A 22,923-nucleotide genomic window follows, 5' to 3' on the forward strand; every position below is an offset into this window, starting at 1 on the left:
CACTGAACAATCAGGAGAGCTTTATAAGGCTCCCGGTTGTGCTCTGACAGTTGCATAGCTATCTGTCACATGATACCAGGTGTGGGGCAAGTGGGTGTGGTTTGGGATAAGCAGCCTTATGGGCCAAGTTTGGCCTGCAGGCCAGAGGGTCCCTACTCCTGAGTCGTAATATCTGGGAGTGCAAGGTGGTATAATAATGCATATATCCAGTGCCACCTTCTGGTACTTTAAGCAATTTATTATTTTGAGAACTGTTTTTAGCTTTGGTTCACTGAAAGCCACTTTGGGAACTGTTATGACTGAAGGAAGACTGTACACACAATAATTATTGTTTGTCTGAAAACTTCCCCCACCCCCCAAATGATTCCTATTTGCTTTAAGAACATTTTAATTAACATTACAGGCCCCACTTTTCCCCTTTCATTTTAGGATTGTCTGGGACTTATATGGGGGGGAGTGTTAATCTTCCAGCACTCAGCCATCTTCATCCACATCAAAATAAGACAACAGAACAACCCATATGATGTAACAAATCTACCCATTCAGCTGCAAAAGCAGCCCAAAACATACTAGGCACAGCATCTTAGAACAGATAATAGATGACACAGTACAGTACATGACTTCCAGTCACTCCGCAGTCTAATACTTTTCAGTGTGTGAAGTAAAGCACTATAAGCTTGATTTCTGTGAACTAGAATACAAAAAAGGAGGTGTGAGGAAGTCGAGGAAATAAGCAAATGAAAGATAAGGATATGAAAATATGGGGTCTTTTTTTGTTTTCCCCCCTCTTTTTTTTAAAGGTTGGTGTTTTTTAAATGTTTGGGTTTTTTTTTCTTTTTTAATGTTTTGATGCACTGTTGATGTTTTGTTTTATTGTATTTTTTTTGTTTTTGAGGTTTTGTAACTGTTCATTGCTTATATTTCTTTTTTTCTTTTCTTTTTGTAATACTTAAACTCTAATAAATATCTTTTAAAAAAATATAAGCTTGATTTCTGATGCTAAAAAAGCACTCTGGCCACAAACCAATGCCTCTTTTCCCTATAGTTAGAGGAGATACAAATTGTGTGGGTCCCTCTAACTCCGAGAGTGGTTTTTTGGGGAAGCACAAGGAGTCTGAGGAGGCAGGAAAGCCCTGTTTCCCAAGTGGAGTCCTGACTACACTTCTCTGGAACCAACCCACTGCAACTACATGAACCAAACAATATATTAATGTATGATCCAATCCAAAAATCTGAAGAAATAAAACTCCCATAAAAATATTTTGTGCACGTGTAAAGAGGTTGTTATGCCATGAACTTGAAACTAGCACCTGCAACGTATTTTTTTAAAATCCCGATTAGCTAACACTACAAAAGTAAACAGTAGCACATAACAATGTATAATGTATAATGAAGGACAGCAACAATTCATTCTTTAGACAAAAGACAGGCAGCAATGTCTTACCAGCTCACTCTTGGAGTCCAACTCTCTACTCAGTTCAGTCACAGACAGCTTGGGGGAAGAGGTTTCCTGGCACAATGGCTGCTGACTTGATTCATCCGCCACAAAGGGACCTTGATCTTGGTCAAGGTTTTGACTCTCCATCTTCAGTTCATCTTCCATCTTTCCTGTTCCCAGCTGTCAGAAAGCAGCCACTTGATAGGAGGAGGGAAGTTTAAAGTACATCTGCTTCCAGAGCCCAAACACCTGTAACTGATATAGAACGGTTCACATGCCACCTTTACAATAGAGATACATGGAAATAATCAGAGAAAACCTGCAGCAGTGGCAATACGCAGACTACAAGTGAAAAGTCACGGCTAAGAACTCCTACTTAAACAGGAGGGTGAGATTTCCACACAACTCATAGGCGCCGACTCCATGGGGCTTGAGGGGGCTGGAGCCCCCTCAAAAAAAATTTTGGGGGGGCTCAGCCCCCCCAATAATCTCGGGCGGGCGCCCTTCCAGCAGAGCGCCGCCGCCGTCCCCCGCCTCCTCCTCACCTGCTCCTTCGCCAGCCAGCCAGCCGCGCGCCCTAATCGGAGGCACTGCCGGAAATCCCGCGAGAACAGGGGATTCCGACTGGCCACACCTCCCAGCCAGCCAATCGGCTGGCTGGGGGGGCGTGGCTTGCCCTATTTAGGGCTGGAGCCACTTTATTTGCATATTCATGAGCTTATTTATTATTCATGAGCTTTCCCAGGCCCCCCAATATTTTTTCTAAGTCCGCGTCCCTGACACAACTGCTTCACTTTTGTACAAGATAAAAAATATGAAAGTAACAGTAGCTACGTGTTATCCTAAGACAGGCATGCATTGACACCAAGATGTCAGCTGTGCAGACTAACACAAACCATACTAATCTCCTCTCTGTGTCTGGATTACAACTTGTACCACTTAAGTTGCAAGCCATTTTGGAGGTCCTTGTTAGGGCCAAAAGGCAGAGTATAAATTCTTTTAGAAATATTATTCCCCCCCACACACACACTCTAACCATTTCTCTCCGACAGCTGTCAACAGACCGCCACCATTAGATCATAGAATCAGAGTTAGAAGGGTCCATAAGGTTCATCTAGTCCAATCCCCTGCAATGCAGGAATATTTCACCCAATGTGGGGCTCCAACCCACAGCCCTGAGATTAAGAGTCTCATGCCCTACCACCGACTGAGCTATCCCAGCTGCTGCCCTACATCCCCGACAAGCTAGAAGGTGCCTACAAGGGAAACTCTGAGACCTCGCATTGAAACATATGACTTCCTCGCCCCATCATTCGCTTCCAGGTTCAATGACGGCTCAGAAGCCTGCCATTAAATCAGGAACGTCGGCCGTCCAGATGTTTTCCCGACTACAGATCCTATCATCCCCAACCAGTATCAGCCACCTGACTGGGGCTGACAGGAGTTGGGAGAGTCCAGAAACAGCCACAGGTTCTCAATCCCTGCTATTGGCGTACAACCACCCAAGCCTCCTCCTAAGGAAGCCTGAGGTTGTGTCATTTGCAGCGGTCAGTGTGAGAGCTTGGCCGCTTTTCAACACAATCACAATGAAGTTCCAAAGTGGGTGGGTGGGTGGGGGGCAAAGCACCCGAGAGCCCCACGGAGGCATGTTCAGTCACCCACCCGAAGGGGCCAGTTCTGGGAGCAAAGCCCCACAGCAGCCACCCCACAGGCTGGCAGAGGAGGGGTTTCCGGGGATTCCCTTCCCCGCCCCACAAAACCCAGGCGCCGTCCTCTAGGACGCCGCAGCACAGAGCAGGATCGGGCCATGTCAGAAGCGGCAGGCATCGCCATGCCCAGGGACGGGGTTGCGGGGCGTGTCTGCCTCTTACGGCCCCGTCGAGCAAGGGCTGCGCCCCACACAAGGCCAGCCAAGCCGCCTGATGCCGGGAAACTGGGAGGCGCCCGCCCTCGACCCCCCCCCCCGACTCCCGAGCCAGCGAGGCAAAGGAACAAAGCTCACCAGCCCACATCTTCGGGGGCGCCCTCGAAACGCCAGCCATTCCGCACCCGCCGCCGCCGCCACTTACTTCCGCCCGGCCCAAGCGCAGCTTCTCCGCCCGGCGTCTGCTTTAAAGGGGACGCCCAAGCTCGGGCCAAGCGGGCCTTCGATCTCGCAGCGCCCCCTTCTGGCGCCGAAGAGAGATGCATCCGAGAGCGTAAATTCGCGGCTGCTGGCTGTTGTGGTTTTTAATTCAATACGATTTAAGGTTTCGGCGCGGGACGCGTTTTAAGCTGCTGCTCCGAGGCTCAACAACCTCAAATATTAAATGGAGCGGGGGGCGGGGGCAGTTCATGTAATAGTGCATTATTAACAGTTCCTCATTCAATAGGTTCTGATAGAGCGGCGACGTTGGATCCGTTAGATAAATGCGGGGGTGGGTGGGGCTTTAGCCTGTAATCTGAGTAAATTAGATAAAAAGGATTTCCCTAATTGACAGCTCATTTGCATATGCATTTAGATACATAACAGTATGCCTCCTCTAACGGCAACTCCTGCTCATCACCTAAAAACAAATACAAGAGTATTTTACGTCATTTATGATGGGATGACAGGGGGCTAATAGTTGCCAATAGGTAACAGTTGCAGAAGTGCTGAAGGTCAGTGGTAGAGCATTTGCTTTGCATGTAGAAGGTCCTAGATTCAATCCTGGCCATCTCCAGGTAGGACTGAAAAACAGACCCATCTGAAACCCAGAAGAGCCACTATCACCAGTCAATGTAAACAATGCCAAGCTGGATGGACCATTAATTTAACTCAGTTATCAGGCAGCCTATCCGTAGCAGCTAATGCGCCCAGAGATTAAGGGGGCAGAAAACAGGAAGGAATTCTAGTTTTGTCACAGTCCTCCACCCTGATCAAGTCTACAAACTTCCATTCTTTTGCATAGCATATGACCGGAGCTTATTTTTGCTGACCAAGTGAGAGACCAGAGGGCCCAGGGCATGGTTGGTTGGTTGCAGGCCGGTGTGGGGTGTGTGTGTTGCTGGGTCAAATTAGCCATACTGATTTGTATGCTGATGGGAGGGATTTGTCATTGGTTACAGTTTAGAACAGCACTGATGCTTCAGCAATGAGGCAACTCAAGCTGGGAGTTTTGTGCAAGAGCTAAAGCTCCATTCCTTCCTGCCTCTAAGTCAGGCCCGATCTAGGAATGTGCTTCCATCCACTTCCCCTTCTTCTCAAGTAGCCTCCCATGCAGCTAGCTGATATTCAGGCATCCCAGGCAGCTGGTCCTGGGGCAGGAATGTCAAGATACAGCAGCTGAATGCTCACATTGTTATGGATACTAACCATGTGGCTGGTGGTGTTGCTCCATTCTGTGCTTTCTGGAGTGGTGTTTTCTTCTCAACACCTTTTATGGTAGGCATGTACAAGACACCAATTAAGATACTGAGATACACCTTAGTATGTTACATTCTAAGGAGTGTGCATGGTATCAGCTAAGGTAAAGGTACTAAAAAAAAAAGATAAAGGACCCCTGACAGTTAAGTCCAGTCATGAACAACTCTGGGGTTGCAGCACTCATCTTGCTTTACTGACTGAGGGAGCTGACGTTTGTCCGCAGACAGTTTTTCCAGGTCATGTGGCTAGCATGACTTAAGTCGCATCTGGCGAAATCAGAGCAGCACATGGAAACAGCGTTTACCTTCCCCTCGGAGCGGTACCTATTTATCTACTTGCACTTTGATGTGCTTTCGAACTGCTAGGTTGGCAGGAGCTGGGACTGAGCAATGGGAGCTCACCCCATCGCAGGGATTTGAACCGCCGACCTTCTGATCAGCAAGCCCTAGGCTCAGTGGTTTAGACCACAGCGCCACCTGCACTAACTAGGGGTCAATTAACTGGAATTAAATCCCATTGAACTCACTGAGTCTTATTTGGTACTGTAGTAGGATTATGCAATGTCAGTTATCATAGGCGCCGACTCCATGGGGCTTGAGGGGGCTCGAGCCCCCTCAAAAAATTTTTTGGGGGGGCTCAGCCCCCCCAATAATCTCGGGCGGGCGCCCTTCCAGCAGAGCGCCGCCGCCGTCCCCCGCCTCCTCCTCACCTGCTCCTTCGCCAGCCAGCCAGCCGCGCGCCCTAATCGGAGGCACTGCCGGAAATCCCGCGAGAACAGGGGAATCCCGACTGGCCACACCTCCCAGCCAGCCAATCGGCTGGCTGGGGGGCGTGGCTTGCCCTATTTAGGGCCGGAGCCACTTTATTTGCATATTCATGAGCTTATTTATTATTCATGAGCTTTCCCGGGCCCCCCCCAATATTTTTTCTAAGTCCGCGTCCCTGTCAGTTATGATGGCACATCCTGCTTAGACTGCTGTTCTTTCCCATTTGGAGACCTCTATGGTAAGAGTAAAAGTAAAGGACCCCTAGATGGTTTAATCCAGTCAAAGGTGACTATGGAGTGTGGTGCTCATCTCACTTCAGGCTGAGGGAGCCGGTGTTTGTCCACAGACAGCTTTCCAAGTCATGTGGCCTGCATGACTAAACCACTTCCGGGGCAACAGGACACCATGACAAGTGCCAGAGTGCACGGAAACCTTCTCACCACAGTGGCACCTATTTTTCTACTCGCACTGGTATGCTTTCGAACTGCTAGGTTGGCAGAAGCTGGGACAGAGCAACAAGAGGTCACCCCTCTGTGCAGATTTGAACAGCAGACCTTCCAATCGGCAAGCCCAGGAGGCTCAGTGGTTTAGACCACAGTGTCACCCGCTCCCTGCCTAGTGGTGGACCTCCTTTGCACAAAGGAATCCTCATGGTTTCTTTGCCATGAAGCATCTCATGACTTTCTGTTAAGGCCAGATAGCAGAGCTCTAAATTGTGGGTGTGGAAAAGAAAAACAAATCTGTACTTGAATTACTTGAATTTCTTTATTAAAACAGTAATCAGGTGCAAGTATTCTCAAAGAGAAAAGCAATGCCAGAAAATGCATGAGTCACTGATAATATTAACCACAAGAAGCAAACGTGTGTTAGGTGGTTTGCCTGTCTCACAAAAAGTCACACTTCCAATCCGGCAAGTCTTGCATGAGCCACCATATCAGAATTCAACACAGCCACTGTAAATTCACATGTTAATAAATCTTTGAGTCCCTACTAAGCTTAGAAAATTGATTCCAGTGACAAAACCAACACTGTGCAAGATCAATCATAACATTTCTGTTGTGAAAGTTTATAGTTTCTTCGGCAAGTTTACAGTTTAGCTCATTCACATATATCCAAAGGGTTTGCAAAACTGTTATATCAGCTCTGTTCTGTATGGAAAGCCTTTGATCCAGGGTGTCAGTCAGAGTCAGGGCTGACCCAAGACATTTTGCTGCCTCTGGCACAGGACAAGATGATGTGCCCATGTACAAAAGCTGACTAGACCGACAATTGTACATGACAACAGGATAGTCTTCCCCAGTGCACCTGAGGACACCACACTAGGTACATGACAAACCTGTGTGGCACGCACCATCATCATGATGGAAGATAAATCTATCAGTGGCTACAGATTATGATGTTTGCATATTGCCTGTAGGATCAGAGACATCATAGCTCAGAGTGCCCATTCTAGGAGAACAACTGCAGCAGAAAGCTATTGTGCTCTTACCCAGCTTTTGAACTTTCCATAGACACATATGGGGAACAGGATGCAGGGTTAAATAAGCCTTTGATCTGATATTGAATGAGATAAGCCCAGCAAAGCTCTCCTACTGTCCATATATGCTGTCTTGAATAGTATTGACCTGATAGTCAGATTTGTAACAAGGCTTTCCTAAACATCTGTAATTCTTTTCATAGACTACTCCAACCTGAAACACATTGCTGCTGCTTATGGCAATATGTAGCTATTTAATTTTTTACACTTATATTAGAGAAAACTTGTCTGTAACATTTCTCATCAGCTCCAAATGATAGTGAGAAAGCCAGTTCCAGAAAGCATCAATTGGTGAATTAATCTAGGAAGAAAGCATGAGAGGAAATTAGCATAAGAAGAAAGCAGACCCTGGAAGAACATCAAAGGAGGGATATCTGCTTGATATTTACACTGTGAAATTGCTTCGGCCTTTTGGATCAGTATAAAACCGTAAAATTAAACACTCTTTCAATTTTTCTGGGGTTTTTTTTAAACCATCAAAGCCTAGTACTATGATAGCCCAAAATATATCATAAGAATGGTTTTCTCAAGCATACTGGGAGGAGAGAAAGTGACATTTCCTAAGCAAATGGAGCCTAGTCCCTTAGACTTTGCTGCAACTCAGTATTCACAGCTCTGCCAAGAAATTTGACAACACAAGCCTCACTGATGTTACTCATCCCAGAAGATGCTGCTTCTGGGATGAGTAATATCAGTGACAAAATCTAAAGTAGAGCAGTGGCAAAAATCCAATCTGAGATTGCTTACCTTCTTGTGCAAGGATAATTTTTTAACTATATAAATGGTATTACCTATATGCCACTGAGTACAGCCAAATACCTGCTGCTTCTTCTTCCTCCTCCTCCTCCTCTTCTTCCCCATCTTCTGCTTCCTCTCCCTCAATGGCAGTACTCACTTCTGTAGGAATCGCTTCATCCTGGATCTAGTATCAAAGCATACGAGGGTGTTGGTTGCAGACTATTTTAGAAAAACTACATTTTAATGAAGACTAGTGTTATGTAATAGGCAATGGTTATTTTTAGTAATGGGGGGTTTTTTTTGTTTCGTTGGTGGTGTGTTTTGTCCATTTTTCCAAAATGAGATCTATTAGTATTTTACATTTTTACCTCTTGAGCTGGTTTTTATTAACAAATGGTTACAATCTGATGGATAATGAATGTGTTGTTGAATTCATGAATACTCAGGAGCTGAGGGAAGAAGCTGCACATGCTCTCACTGTTAGTAGAGGATGCTCAGAGGAAGAGATGCATAACATTCTCCACAGGTGCCAGAGATTCCTGCAGCCTCTGAAACCCATAACGTGTATGCATACAGAGCCATCTGTGCCATAACCCAGATGATCAGCAGTGACTTGGACACATACAGTGGTACCTCGGGTTACAGACGCTTCAGGTTACAGACTCTGCTAACCCAGAAATAGTACCTCAGGTTAAGAACTTTGCTTCAGGATGAGAACAGAAATCACGCGGCAGCAGCAGGAGGCCCCATTAGCTAAAGTGGTGCTTCAAGTTAAGAACAGTTTCAGGTTAAGAATGGACCTCCAGAACGAATTAAGTTCCTAACCCGAGGTACCACTGTACTTAGAGGGGAAGGGGTGCCTGTGGAACACTTTTCCATCAGATGTCAAGACCATAAGAACTGGAACTCTGAACTCAATATCCTTGAGCCAGGACTCTCAGGGACTACAGCCCCAGTGCTGGACACCACCAGGGAATCAAAACCTTCTTCCTTCCCCTGCTCAACACCAAAAGGCAAAATACTTGACAAAAGAGGATCAAGTGCCAGGCTCTGGCCATAGGGTTACTCCTTTCAGAATCTCCATTTTCCAGCAAGTAGAAACTTGGTATCTATTTGAAGGACATGAGTACTCTCGCTTTTTTATTCAGTTGCCCTTCAAGTAGACACACACTAAAGGTAAAGGTACCCCTGCCCGTACGGGCCAGTCGTGTCCGACTCTAGGGTTGTGCGCCCATCTCACTTAAGAGGCCGGGGGCCAGCGCTGTCCGGAGACACTTCCGGGTCACGTGGCCAGTGTGACGAAGCTGCTCTGGCGAACCGGCACCAGCGCAGCACACGGAAACGCCGTTTACCTTCCCGCTAGAAAGCGGTACCTATTTATCTACTTGCACTTAGGGGTGCTTTCGAACTGCTAGGTGGGCAGGAGCTGGGACTGAAAGACGGGAGCTCACCCCGCCGCGGGGATTCGAACCGCCGACCACGTGATTGGCAAGCCCTAGGCCAGGGGTCAGCAACCTGCGGCTCCGGAGCCACATGTGGCTCTTTTACACCTTTGCCGCGGCTCCGGGGCGGATACTAGCGAGGGGAGGAGGCGCATTGTGCGCCCCGACACTCCCCACTATGGTAGGCACTGTACTGGCTGTGACGTCGCATGGGGGCGGTGTGTGCGTTAGTCACGCACTGTCCCGACGTCACCTTCCCGCCCGCCTGCCTGCTACATTGTAAGGGGCATGTACGCTGGTCACTGCATTGAAAGGGGGCATGTAAGCTGGTCACTGTTTTGAAGGGGAGTGAAGAACACACACACACAAAAAGGTAACTTGTTAATTTAACGTTTATTTCTATGAGGAGGAGTAATTCTGAGGGGTCAAACAAAGAAATAATAAAAAAGTGACAAAAAAGTTATTTTTATAATGACGAGTTTTGCGACTCCCAGTTTTTGTTTCTTCGGAAATGGATCCAAGTGGCTCTTTTTGTCTCAAAGGTTGCAGACCCCTGCCCTAGGCGCTGAGGTTTTACCCACAGTGCCACCCGCGTCCCAAGTAGACACACACTAGGCAACATTAAAACTGAGATAATAATGGAAGCAGAGTTACATCCCAGTCTACACAGAATTTGGAAACAAGGACCTAGGAACATCAGCTGATAACAACAGTTGATGGACCAGCTAAGAGGCAGCAAACATTAGGAGAAACCTCTTAACAGTGCAAACAGTTCAACAATAGTCAACCCTGAGGAGTGGTGGTCTCTCCCTTGTTAGAGGTGTTCAAGCAGACAGCCACTTGCAGAGGAGGCCTTGCTCTGGATTTCTTGCATTAAGCAAGGCTTTAAACTAGATGGCCCACAACCCCCCTGCCCACAACTCTAATCAAAGACGCAACTTAAAAGAAATTTAAACAAAATCGAAGAGGTTAGATTACCACCACTCTATCTGCTCCATGATCCAAGACCTTCTTTTCTGCCTCTAGCTGCTCCTGAATTGTTTTCTGAAGCAGTGGTGCATTTGCTCCTCTTACAACTGCTACCAACTCTCCCCCCTGACAGAAAATAGAAAATAATTGCCAATATAGTTTACAAACGTAATTTGCGTCAACACAAGCATTAATATTACCAATGGCGGAGTCTGGGTCTTCTTATCCTGCCAACAAATGCTATGCTGCTATAAAGACAGCAAAAAATATTTTCGATTTTAAGCATGGACAGATTTCAAACCTCTCCTGTTGTTAGTTGAAGACCCAGAATCACCGAACAAGAGGAAGGAGAGGACTGAAGCATGGGATGCCTCACAGGTAGGGTTGCAAGGCTGAACCATTTCATTAGTTTGATCAATAAACAGAACCTTGTTTTAACTGGCTAGAAAGTGGTCCCAAGTAATGAGGCAGATTAGAAAGAATAATTATTTTTAATATAAACACTTGTAAAAACTGAAGAAGTCAAGCACTATCTTAAAAGAGGTATTCCCCTTATCTCTGCAATGTCAAAAAACAACAACGAGGAGATGCTTCTTCCTTCAGAAACAATGTTTTTAGGCACATGCAAATGTATGCAAATTTAATTCCTTAACTGGTTGGCAAACTCCTAAGATTGATTTTGGCTGCAATCCTAAACCCACTTACCTAGAAGTAAGCCTCATTGAAATCAGTGGGACTTACTTCTGAGTAGACATGTATATTATTGCACCATAAAATAATTTACCCAGTGATAATTTATTGCCCCCAATCCATTAAAGTCAAGTTATTTGACTTCCACACTACTTGGGGCAAATGTTTTAGCTGACTCATCCTATTAATTTGTAGTACGACCCGTTCCACAGGAAGCAAGCATATCATCCCCTTCCACTTCCGGTGCTTAGGTTGTGAGTGGCATTGCTTACATAACCAAAGGAACAACACTCCTGCACAGGAAGGAGACTCGTTAAACTGTCTGAAGAAGTACAAGAACTATTTTGGGGGGAACCCTGCAGAGTGGGCCAATTGTGATAATTGGCCATGGAATGCTGTCCAACTGCAGAGTGATAAGAACACTGGGATTAAGAAGAGAAATGGAGTAGTTGTAATCTTGAAAGGGGAACACACCACACCACAAATTGTTTTGCAGGTCCTATGTGTTCCCTCAACTTCCCAGGAGCTACATACTCTGAGCAATGTTCTTCTGACAGAGTTTCCTGTGCATAGCAGCCACCTAGCAGAGAAGTACCACAAGGCCAACCAGTCTCGGGCTCGTCCATACTTCTGCATTGTAGGCAAGGATCAGAGCAGTTTTGCTTTGCCCCACTCTTTAGCAATGAATCAGAAGGAATGGCAAACTGCAGAAAACCTGGTTGCTATTTGCACCAACAAATGGAGGAGTGGATAATTGCTAAGTGTGCTAATCTCTCTTGAAGGCTTTCCCCCCCTTTACCCTAAGATGCCTAATTTATTCAGACACTACTAATTACATTCTTAATATTCATAGCATCCTAATCTCTGTCTTGTTTAATCTTATGGTTATATACATTTATATAAGCTACGTAAGTTACGACTACTGTGGAAAGTATTTTAGGTTACCGTATGCATAGAGGATGAGGGGAAATACAAACTAGGGTAATATCTGAAATATAAAAATACGATTCCCAGCAACAACATATATCTCCAGCTGCCAGCAAGTTCAAATTCATTGATACGAGCAAAAACACATGTTTAATACATAATACACACCAGAGCATAGTGGAGCAAGTTTAAAGTCAAACAGGTTTAAAAGACATTGCGGGTTTCAAATGTACCAACTTACAGCATAAAATAGAAATGTAGGTTCACATTTTCCACGATATTTCTCTAGGGCATCAACTGAATCTACTTCAGCCTAAATAAAAAGTAAACAAGCAGACAACTTACTAAGAGCATTTATGTTGTGAACTGCCCTGAGATCTGTGTAAGAAGGGCAGTATTGTATACAAATTTAATAAGTAAAATAATAGTAGCAATAATAATAATAATAATAATAATAATAATAGAGCAAATGTTCACAACTACAGAAGCACCCTTTGGGTAGACCAGAAAAACACCTAGAGCAGAATTGCTCTAGAACCTCGTGCTTCCCAGTTATTGCTGGACTGCAACACACATCATCCCTGACCATTTGTCACACTGACAGGAATGATGGGAACTGGAGTCCAACAATATCTGGAGGGCCCTCGGTTCCCTATACCTGATTGGATAAACACCTGTTCAGATGCACATTTAGCTCTGCCCCCATAGCCCTGTGATTTCTCTGGCCTCTGCAAACAGCTACAGCAGAGAGCCTTGTATATCTGTTTGGGAAGGCTCCCCAAGCCAAATGAGAACCTTGGAAGATCAGGGCTTGAGCAGAGTGGCAGGGTTAAAGTTGGATCCCCATATCTCTGCTCTACCCATGGTCCCTCTTCAAGCAATAATTAATGCCTGAAGACTTGTGTTATGACAATGGGTTTCAGAGATCTCTAACCACAATGTTTCCTTATTAGCCAGAGCAGGGGAGAGCAGCTCACAGGAAGGGGAGGCTGTGTTTTGTGAGGGAGAGTGTGGAGTATCTCTGTCCACTGCCAGCTTTGCTCCCACCCATTGTAGTCTTGCTCTGCCGACTGCTGGACCTGCTACGCCTGGAAGATTAGGCATAAGGAAATGCAGCCCCAGGACTGAAAAACTGTTCCCTACCTTAGTGTATAGAACTGCAGCTTTATTTAGCCCACTGAAGCAAGATGACTTGCCTGTTTTATCTGCTTACCTCATAGGCATTTATCTTTGCCAACTATTCTTAATGGATCCATCCATATGATTTTCCCACCATCCCTGAGCACTGGCTATGCTAATGGGGGTTGATGGGAGTTGGAGTCTGACAATGTCAGGAATGCACCACAGTAGCTACACCTACTATATAAATTTGAAGCCGTCTCTTACCACAGCAAAATGAAGGAGGTCATCACCAAATTCATTCCTGATTTTCCTGAAGAGGTTTACTACTGCTTTACATGGTCCACACCAGCCCTGATAAACATCTACCACTACAAAGAAATTAAGCTAACTTAGCAAATCATGGCATTTCAGAACCTACAAAGTTTAGTTCAGCACATGCAAATGAAATTAGTTAACTATCACTACCTGTGTATCCCTGATCACTGGCCATGCTAGCTGGGGGTGATGGGAGTTGTAGTCCAAAACATTTGGAAGAAACAGGTTTGGGTGAAAGGTGGCACATCAACAACAGGAACACTCATTCCTTTTCTAACCTGCCCTATAAACACTGTCAGTATTTATATCTATCTCTCAATATAAAAATAAATGTAAGGCTGTCATCATGCAGCCCTTATTGTAATGACTTATTACATGTAATGCCTTATTACAATCCTGGATTTGCATGGAGTCAGAGTTGGGGAGGGGAGCAAGAAAGGAGGAGGGTTGCACAACAACAGAGGCTGTGACATGGGATCTAGAAGGACACTGAAAACAAAAAATAGTATTCAGAAGGGAAGTGTTTGGGGTTTTTTAAGTGTGAGAAGGGAGAAATCACAGAGATGAATACTACACAGAAGTTAACATCCAAAAGCTAACACAACAGAACCTTACCAAACTCCAGTGGCGTAGCGTGGGGGGTGCAGGGGGGGCCGGCCGCACCGGGCGCAACATCTGGGGGTTAGGGTTAGGGGGCGCAAATCCACGGGTTAGGGGGCACAAATTACTTGCCTTGCCCCGGGTGCTGACAACCCACGCTACGCCACTGCCAAACTCCCTTCTTGCTGTACTGAAAACCTGTTTTAAACTACCACTTTTTTCTCGGTGTTGCCCCCCATTTGCCCTACTCAAACCTCTGCCATTTTTTAAAGTCACAATCTTCCTCCCACTGTCACCCTCTGCTTGCTCTACTCAAACATCTGTTGTTTAAAATAACTTTTCCTTTCATAGTTCTTCACTTCTTGCTGCATACAACTTTCCCTCTTACTTTATTCAGCTGCTTTGTGTTTGAGAAGGTTCAGAGGCCTTTCATAGTACTTCATATAATGTATCTAAATCCTAGTATTATATGTCATTTTCTGTAAAACAGAACCGTCCATCAATTGAACTGAACCTTCTCAAATGAAGTCAAGCTAACTGACAGGTTTGCTCTTAGATTCTGCTCATCTTAAAGATATGGTAACATATAGCAGCACAGGCTGTGCATGGAAAGGGGGCTGCAGATTAGGAGGAAGGAGGAGGCTTAAAAAATGAGGATGGTCTGTTTGCAAGGGACAGTGCAAATGGGAGAAAAGGGATAATAATGAGATATATGACAAAGGGAGACGGCAAAATAAGAGAGGAAGAACAATGGAAGTGGGGGTTGTTGGCGGGAAAAGAGGAGGAGAAAAGAAAAAGTGGTGAAGGTGAAAATGGGGGCTGCGAAAAAAGGAAGGAGCAATGGGAATAGGGTTGCAGATGAAAGCAGGGGCAAGAAAGAACCTGAAGAACAGGAGGGGATGGTGGCTTCAGTGTGGAAGGTGAAAAGGATGCTTAGTACTTGCAATGTATGGGAGGAAGAAGATACAGGAGGTTACCATGGGAGCTTGTGTGCAAGGGGGTTGCACAAGAGAATGGAAGCGTACACATGAGTGATAAGCTGAAAAGAAGGATGCAAAGTGGGACTGTAGAATAGAACAGAAGAAGCTTCAGAAAATGGGGTTGGGAAGGTGCAAAACAAGCTTAGTAGCTGCAAGAGGTGAAAAGAGAAGTTCTAGGGGATTAATGGGAGAATGGCAGAGGGTTGGTGATCAGAGGCCACAGTATACTAGTACTAGTATTTATGAACAGCAACAGAGAGCCATGCCATGTTTACAGCTAAGGTCTTACCAATCAAACCTTTGGAGCCCAGCATTTCTTCCCAAAGTTCCTGATTATTAACAACCATCTGTGTGTAAATGAAATATAACTGAGAAAGCTTTCAACAAAGCAGAATAGCTACCTGAAAGGAGATTTGGTAAATTAGCAAGGGGGCAACTAAGATTTTTGTGTCAGAAAGTCAAAGTCACAAGTCAGTTTCATGAAAATACTTTCTTTAGGCAAAATGTATATAGAGAGGAAAATAAAAGACAGCACGATGCTCAAACATGGCACATAAGATGGTGCAATTTGTTTGTGCATTTGTTTTCTGTTGCTGCAGAAAGGAGGACTCAAATAAACACATTCAAATTACAAGTCAAATGATTTTGGCTAAATATTAGGAAAAACATCCAATAGCACAGTAAAACTTTAGGAAGTGGTGACCTCTCAATTATAGGTTTCTAAGCAGAAGCTAGATGACTACTTATCAAGGATGCTGTAACACGGGATTTCCTGTTTCACCTGTGGGTTGATTAGTGTAAGGAACTGGCAGGACAATGGGGAGGAGGAAGAGGATCCTGATGAGGGGTGTGGCTAGGACTGGGACACACAGGCAAGCAGGGGATTGCGAAGGAGAGGTCATAGCTGTCAACTCTTCCCTTTTTTTGCAAGGAATCCTATTCGGAATAAGGGAATTTCCCTTTTAAAAAGGGAAGCGTTGACAGCTATGGGAGAGGTTGGTGTAAGAAGTACTCAAAGGGTGACAGAGGATGGCGAGGGGATGGGGGGTCAGTGCACAGGAACCAGAACAGCTGGACCCAGAGCCAGAGGGGCCCCTTTCTCCAGGAGCATGGCAGGCTCTGAAGCATAGGGAGCAGTGGGTGGAGCACTCTGGAAGGCTGAGGCAGGCAAGGAGCCACAGCTCAGCTCCCTGGCTGGCCATGTGGGGCTCACTACCTCTGGGAGGATGTGTCTGTTTCCTCAGCTAGAATAGGCTTGGAACAGCTAAGGGTCACATGACTGAAGCCCAGATGCTGCAGTCAGCATGCAAAGTATAAAAGGGGCAGCAGAGCTAGGAGGCTGTGTCTGCTCATGTTGTTGGCCCTCAGCTTGGATGCTTCAGGATCTCTGAAGGATGATGGTGCCTTCGGTTTGGACTTTGGACATGTGGACTGACGACTTTACATACTGTACTGACTTGGCGCCAGGTAGGCCAGGAGTTCAGGGCAGTTAGATGACTTCTGAAGTCTTTCCCAACTCTAAGAATCTAATTTTAAGATAGCATTATGCTACCAACGCACGGCCCAATGTGGATATTAATATTTTGGTAAATGGAAGTCTGCTTGTAAGACATGAATGATGCAGATCTATTTAAACTCTCATTTTGACTCAAGAAAATCACCATTTTATAGTTCACTTTGGGGAAAATAAATACAGTGAATGGGCAAAAGTACAATGATTCACAAAATGTTTAGGGGTATAAACATTCTGCCTACGCCCAGAAAAAGCACTGTTTAAACACATTTAACTTTTATCTGAAAATAAACATGCATAGAATCTCATTGCGTGATTGCAGGCATCCCAGGAAATAATTCTCAAGCAACTCATTTCAGAGTAAATATGTTCTTGCTTCTGTTGTATAGCCCAGCATATCAGACCTCAAAACATTTAATTAACAGATGGCTGCACTTTGTTTATGGCAAAGCACTTTGAGGTCAGCCTATAAGTAGCTGACTTAGAGCCACATGGGAGCCGTTCCAGTGAAATCAATATGTCTACTCTAATGTAAGTAGTTAACAGGATTGAAATAATAATCAATTTCTTTTTCTGGCCACTTGATGGCAGGATTTATAGAGATTATATTCCATACGGAGCAATTTATAATAAAGGAATTGCAAACACATTCCCATCTTTTCTTATATGGTTCTTTAACCATGTTTTATGAATGAAAGATAGGATATGTATTAATATTCATATACTCATGTTCTTACGTCCAAAGTGCCACTGAGATCATACATGCTTGTCTCCAGACACCAGATGACTAAACTACACCAGTATGTTTCAGTTATAGGGTAGTGTCTAACTGCGCTCAAGATGCAAACTCATTCCTTTTCTGGCAACCAGCTGCATACTACCAGTATAATTTGTCTTCAAATGGAAGTTTGCAAATTATCTAAAATACTTTCTCACACAGCCTAGAGGAGAAGGAAGGACACTGATGCCAATGGGACTACTTGTAAATAAATATGCATCATAACAACTTTATGATAAAAGATTCATGAAACATAGAATATTACGGTAATCCATGCATTTCCAACAAAGTATTTGTTGTGCAGGCTGGACGGATCACATCACTCAGGCAGCCCCTCAGGGCCAACATTAGAGGTTGACATTATTGGGCACATACTGATGCTTGCAGGACTGCCCATTGCTGGCACTCAGAGCTTCCTGCTCATGCTGTGTCTCCTTTCTGCCTACCCATCCTCCTGTTCTCTCTGAGCATGCAAGCAGTTGACAACAGAGGTCACGGTGCAGCAACTTCCACTTACTTTGAGATCTCCTTCTGGATATTTTGTAGACTGGGCCCAGAGGAAGCAGGCAAACAAATGGGCAATAGCAAGGACGCCTATTCCAACATGTGCCTCTCCTAATTTCATCTCACAAACCCTAGAACTGGTATCACATCCCTTCCAAATGTAAGCAAGCACATTCCCTTGGCCAGTCTGATCCTCATTAAAACCCAGGATAAAAATGAAAACACACGTGCATGTATATTTGGACTAATACTGTGTTTTGATACCCATGCTAGTTTTTGTTGTCGTTGACTTTGGAGACATCCAAATCAACATAGCCAATCTGAAAGGATAATTTATCCGTTTTACCCTAGGTCTTAATGAAGATAAAGTTAACAGTGTATCTGAAGGAGTGTGCATGCACACAAAAGCTTATACCCAGAACAAACTTAGTGGGTCTCTAAAGTGCTACTGGACAATTTTTTAATTTTTTAATTTATTTCAACTGTGTCGACCAACACTGCTGCCTACCTGAATCTAAAGTTAACAGAGAAGCTGTGCTTACAAATGAAGGGCTAAACCTGGTTTAGTGTCTTTCTTAGAATATTTGATTTGTATTTTAAGTTGTATTTGAAGATTTAAAAATTGAGTCTGCTCCAATTATCATACAGCTCACTCTTCAGTCTTTGGTTCTTATTTTACCTCATTCTGATTAATATAACACTCTGTGTCAGTGACTAGTCCCTGGAAAAGTGCACTGTAGGGATTCGTTTAAATCGGCTCTTACATTTCCTTTCTGATTCATCAAATGATGAAAGCAATTGCATTACTGCTTCTTGTTGCCCTGGGAGACTGGTAAATCCATTTAGAACTACTGCTTTCTATTTTAAATCTATGCCATTGTAGGAAGGTTTCACTGGCAGAATACAATACAGCATTGCGCCCGAACCACCCTCTCTTCCAAACAAGCCGGAAATACCAAACTCTAACAGAATGAAATGCCACATTTGAAACATTAAGCTCACTTACTGACCTGCAAAGCTAATTCTTTCTTCCTGCTGGTCATAGTGCTGCCAAAACAAAAACGCCAAAACATAAGGTCACTATGTAACACTACTGCCCAGCCTGGAGAATCATCATCAAGGCACTTTGCTAATTAGATATAATTTAGGGCTATGAAGCACCAAGTATGGCTTTTGCAGCATATGTTTACTTGGAAGTAAGTCTGCATTGTGCCCAGTGGGATTTACTCCCTAGTAAAAGTGTTTAGCATTGCAGCCTTAGTCACTTCCCAGCACTGCCCTAGTAACTTGTGGTGTCATTTCTAATTATTAGGACCGCCACATTTGCAGGCCATTCTAATGCATTATGATTACTCAGAGATGAGTCTCACTTGAAAACTCTCGTTTCCTGCTCTTGAAACTCCGAAGGGACTCTATTGCCCCAAGAACTGCAAGGGCTTGCTAGGCAGACGGTACCTGATTAGAGGAATTCGGCAATGGCTCCTACGCACCGCAGCAGCAGCAGCGTCCCCCGTTTCCATAGCAACACGACCAACCAATGGGAGATAGCCCTGTCCGGTGGCACAGCCGCCGCCAGCTCCCTGGCCGATTTTGCTCCTGGCCCTTCCTGCGCAGGCAGATGGGTTAGTCCTCCTCCTTGCAGAAACTGCCAAGCCCGTCAGGGAGCTTCTACGGGAGGATGAACTGAGGAAGAATTGATCTGACAGTTGAGCTGCACCCCTAGGGAAGTGAGGCTTGGCAAATAAAACACCGGCTTTTACATTAAATGCCTACTTTCCAAGACGGCAGTGCTAATAAGGGAACATGGGTAAACGTTCCCAACTTTCCCCTGATAAATATTTCCAACTTCTCGCAAGTCATATTTTGATTACTTAAAAATATATTGCATATTTCTGTGTACACACCTAAGTGTACATGTGACAGATGTGATGTGAGAGAAGTTCTTTCTTTAAGCCTCTTCAAGTCACATCTTTTTTCATTTATTTCATTTATTAATCACTTCTCATAAGGCAACTGCAAATCAGTTTAGAATATAACGACATAAAAACAGTTAAAGCAATTGCATTATTGCATATACTGTACAGTGGTACCTCAGGTTAAGGACTTAATTCATTCCAGAGGTCCGTTCTTGACCTGAAACTGTTCTTAACCTGAAGCACCACTTTAGCTAATGGGGTTTCTGTTCTCAACCTGAAGCAAAGTTCTTAACCCGAGGTGCTATTTCTGGGTTAGCGGAGTCTGTAACCTAAAGTGTCTGTAACCTGAAGCGTCTTTAACCTGAGGTACCACTATGTGTGTGTGTATACACACACACACAGAGACACGAGATGCATGTATAAATACAAAAACTGGTTTAAAACAACAGCACATTCTAATGTTATTCAATACTGTTGTGCTTGTTTGACTCTGGAAACTAATTAAAATGTCAGAAGCTTTGAAAAATAAGGAGGGGAGAATTGGGAGGGGTCCTCTGACCTATCAATATTTTCCTATCAATGCACTTAAGGCTGCAATCCTATATTCACTTACCTGGAGTGAAATCAATATGACTTACCTCTGAGGTGACATGTGTGTGTGTGTGTGTGTGTGTTTGCACTGTAAATGGGTCATGTAGGGGATAAGAATTCAGAAACTTTCAATATTCTATACACATTTCTACTGTAAAGAAATAGCTGGTGAGGTCCAAACAATAGAAATGAAGGAAGGAAAACTCAGCAATGGATTTCATATCAAATTGTTGACAAGAGGAAATCACACACCCCTATTCTGTGTTCTGAGTTATTTCCACTAGTTCAAGGGTAGCCAGTGGGGTGCTCTCCAGATGTTGGACTACAACTCCACCTCTGCTAGCCTGACCAATGATCAGATATGATGAAAGTTGTACTCCTACAACATCCGGAAGGCCTCACATTTATATAAGTATAGCACATAGGTAACTGTTATGTACTGAGTTGAATAGGATCCAAAATGCAGCAGTCTGATTGGTCCTAGAACAATAGGATCCAGAATGCAGCAGTCTGATTGGTCCACAGGAGCCACCCAATCCAGCTCCAGGTGGAAGTGAATCCGCAACCTCATTGGCCTACAGGAGAATCCCAGAATTAGCCAATCACGTGGGGCCCATTGTGTAAATCCAAAATGCAGCAGTCTGATTGGTCCACAGGAGCCACCCAATCCAGCTCCAGGTGGAAGTGAATCCGCAACCTCATTGGCCTACAGGAGAATCCCAGAATTAGCCAATCACGTGGGGCCCATTGTGTAAATCCAAAATGCAGCAGTCTGATTGGTCCTAGAACAATAGGATCCAGAATGCAGCAGTCTGATTGGTCCACAGGAGCCACCCAATCCAGCTCCAGGTGGAAGTGAATCCGCAACCTCATTGGCCTACAGGAGAATCCCAGAATTAGCCAATCACGTGGGGCCCATTGTGTAAATAATGTATATAAGGCAGACATTCTGGGGGAACTTCCATTCCTCCTCACCACTATGAGATGAATAAAGAGCATGAAATCCACTCTCGACTCCGAGTATATTTCAGTAACCATTGTCAGTAGCTGAGCAGCTGTCAATAGCTGACTCTTCAAGTCAGATTTTATAGGCTGTTTTACTGACATCAAAAGCAGTCTGATTGGTCCTAGAACAATAGGATTCAGAATGCAGCAGTCTGATTGGTCCAAGAACGATGCAGCAGTATGATTGGTTGGCAGGAACCACCCAATCATGCTCCAGATATAAGTGAATCCACAACCTGATTGGCTTACAGGAGAATTCCAGAATTAACCAGTCATGTGCAGCCCATTGTGTAAATAATGTATATAAAGCAGATACTTTGAGGGGACATTCATTCATTCCTCCTCACCACTATGAGCTGAATAAAGAGCATGAAATCACTTTGCGACTCTGAGTATATTTCACTGGCGACGAGGATGGGATCCCGCTGAGCTGACTGCCACACACAGCACCGCCGCACCGCTGCCTCGCACCGTGTATCCAGGCTTCAGCTCCGGGACACAAGGAACTCAGAATGGCAACCGACAGCGGCTTCTCGCCTCTGAGTATATTTCATAGATGTTTATGATAATTACCGGTAACTCCTCAGTGAGGGATAGTATAGTTCCATCTGATCTGAAGGATAACATCCACCCAAGAGTTAAGGAATTTGAATGTGAAATTGCCTTATTCAGCTAACCCATTGTGCTAGTGGAAGGCAGTACAATGATTCCCACTAGTTCAACAAAACTCCCCACCACCACCACCACCATGTGTATCCCCAAATCTGTTCTGGAGGGTCAAAAGAATCCCCCAGAGCAGCACCTGGGGGGAGGAGAGAGGAAATAATTCCACCCAGCAAGCAGAACTGCTTTTGCTGACAGAACAATCTCATGAAGCTTCTAAAGCAAACCTTGTAGAAGAACAACAACCAGCATGGATTCTGTAAAGGTGAGTCCTGTCTAAGGAACCCTTTAGAATTCTTTAAGAGTGTAAATAAGCATATTCATAGCAGTGAGCGAGTTAATATTGTGTACTTACACTTTCCAAAATCATTTGATGATGTCCCTCATCAAAGATTTGGGATAAGAGAATAAATCCTTTTATGGATTAGTAACCGGTTAAAGAACAGGAAGCAGAGAGAAGGAATAAATTAAAAATTCTCACAGTGGGGGTGGGTGGTGAATGTAAGAAATGGAGTCTGCACAGATCAGGATTGGAACCTGTGCTTTTTAACTTGTTCATAAATCGGCTGAAGTTAGGGGTGAGCTGTGATATGGGCAGGTTTGCTGATATTCATGGTGGTTTGAAAAAAAGGGTTCGAGGTGATAACAACAACCACAAATCAGGTGAGCGCACCAGAGGAAAGATGTGTCCTGGCTTCTAGAAAAACAGGAAGGTCAAACTACAGATTCCAAGGACTGCTAGAAAATAAGACGGAAGCAGGAAAGATGCATGAAAGGCGGGAGAAACCCAGGGATTTCTGTTGCCTGGTGTCACTTACTTATCAATCACATATCTGACTTCACCCATTGGCTAAGAACATTGAAAAGTGAGCCATGCTGGCTCATTTCACATAAATTACTTAGAAGGATACCTGCACATTTTGCTTCATATCTTAAGGGCTAGATACTTGACTTTAAAAAAATATTAAACATTGCCAATGGCTGCCAATGAAGACCTTTGCAGGGCAAGCACTGTTAGAGATTCTTGGAATAATTCATATAAA

The 22,923-nt window shown here is 44.5% G+C and overlaps 2 protein-coding genes across 8 annotated transcripts in view; both read right to left on the bottom strand.

Annotated features, from left to right (window-relative positions):
- Positions 1-3,565, bottom strand: part of VPS8 (VPS8 subunit of CORVET complex) — a 90,527-nt gene extending 86,962 nt beyond the window's left edge. For 3 of the 4 annotated variants that reach the window (XM_082221703.1, XM_082221704.1, XM_082221701.1), the window contains exons 1-2: positions 3,441-3,565; positions 1,445-1,693 (exon numbers count right to left, since the gene is read on the bottom strand). In XM_082221703.1, the coding sequence (XP_082077829.1) occupies positions 1,445-1,603 (159 nt within the window). In that variant the 5' untranslated portion in view covers positions 1,604-1,693; positions 3,441-3,565. The remainder of the gene's footprint in view (positions 1-1,444; positions 1,694-3,440) is intronic. The other variant, XM_082221702.1, reaches the window with a different exon arrangement.
- Positions 3,566-7,899: 4,334 nt separating this feature from the next.
- On the bottom strand, positions 7,900-19,542 carry LOC309533743 (thioredoxin domain-containing protein 6-like). 4 transcript variants are annotated; one of them, XM_082225304.1, is made up of 8 exons: positions 19,161-19,210; positions 18,714-18,752; positions 17,719-17,907; positions 15,200-15,257; positions 13,280-13,383; positions 12,135-12,206; positions 10,286-10,402; positions 7,900-8,049 (listed from the first exon to the last, which is right to left on the bottom strand). In XM_082225304.1, exons 3-8 carry the CDS (start codon positions 17,824-17,826, stop codon positions 7,915-7,917), a joined length of 594 nt encoding a protein of 197 aa, XP_082081430.1. In that variant the 5' UTR covers positions 17,827-17,907; positions 18,714-18,752; positions 19,161-19,210; the 3' UTR covers positions 7,900-7,914. The 4 variants fall into 4 exon arrangements, with proteins under 4 accessions (XP_082081430.1, XP_082081431.1, XP_082081433.1 ...); XM_082225305.1 differs by lacking the exon at positions 17,719-17,907 and having other exon boundaries at positions 18,716-18,752; positions 19,161-19,540; XM_082225307.1 differs by lacking the exon at positions 17,719-17,907 and having other exon boundaries at positions 18,716-18,752; positions 19,076-19,188.
- Positions 19,543-22,923: the final 3,381 nt, after the last annotated feature.

Source organism: Podarcis vaucheri (genome assembly GCF_965113315.1).
Source record: "Podarcis vaucheri genome assembly, chromosome: 5".
Lineage (NCBI taxonomy): Eukaryota > Metazoa > Chordata > Lepidosauria > Squamata > Lacertidae > Podarcis > Podarcis vaucheri.

What these genes read in the sequence shown, in the direction of transcription:
- LOC309533743 (XM_082225304.1), bottom strand. Translation starts at nt 17,826, where the DNA reads ATGAAATTAGGAGAGGCACATGTTGGAATAGGCGTCCTTGCTATTGCC. An exon ending in ATCCAGAAGGAGATCTCAAA is followed by an intron (nt 15,258 to 17,718) that starts GTAAGTGGAAGT and finishes ATTTACACACAG; the next exon opens with ATGGTTGTTAATAATCAGGA. An exon ending in GGGCTCCAAAGGTTTGATTG is followed by an intron (nt 13,384 to 15,199) that starts GTAAGACCTTAG and finishes ATTTCTTTGTAG; the next exon opens with TGGTAGATGTTTATCAGGGC.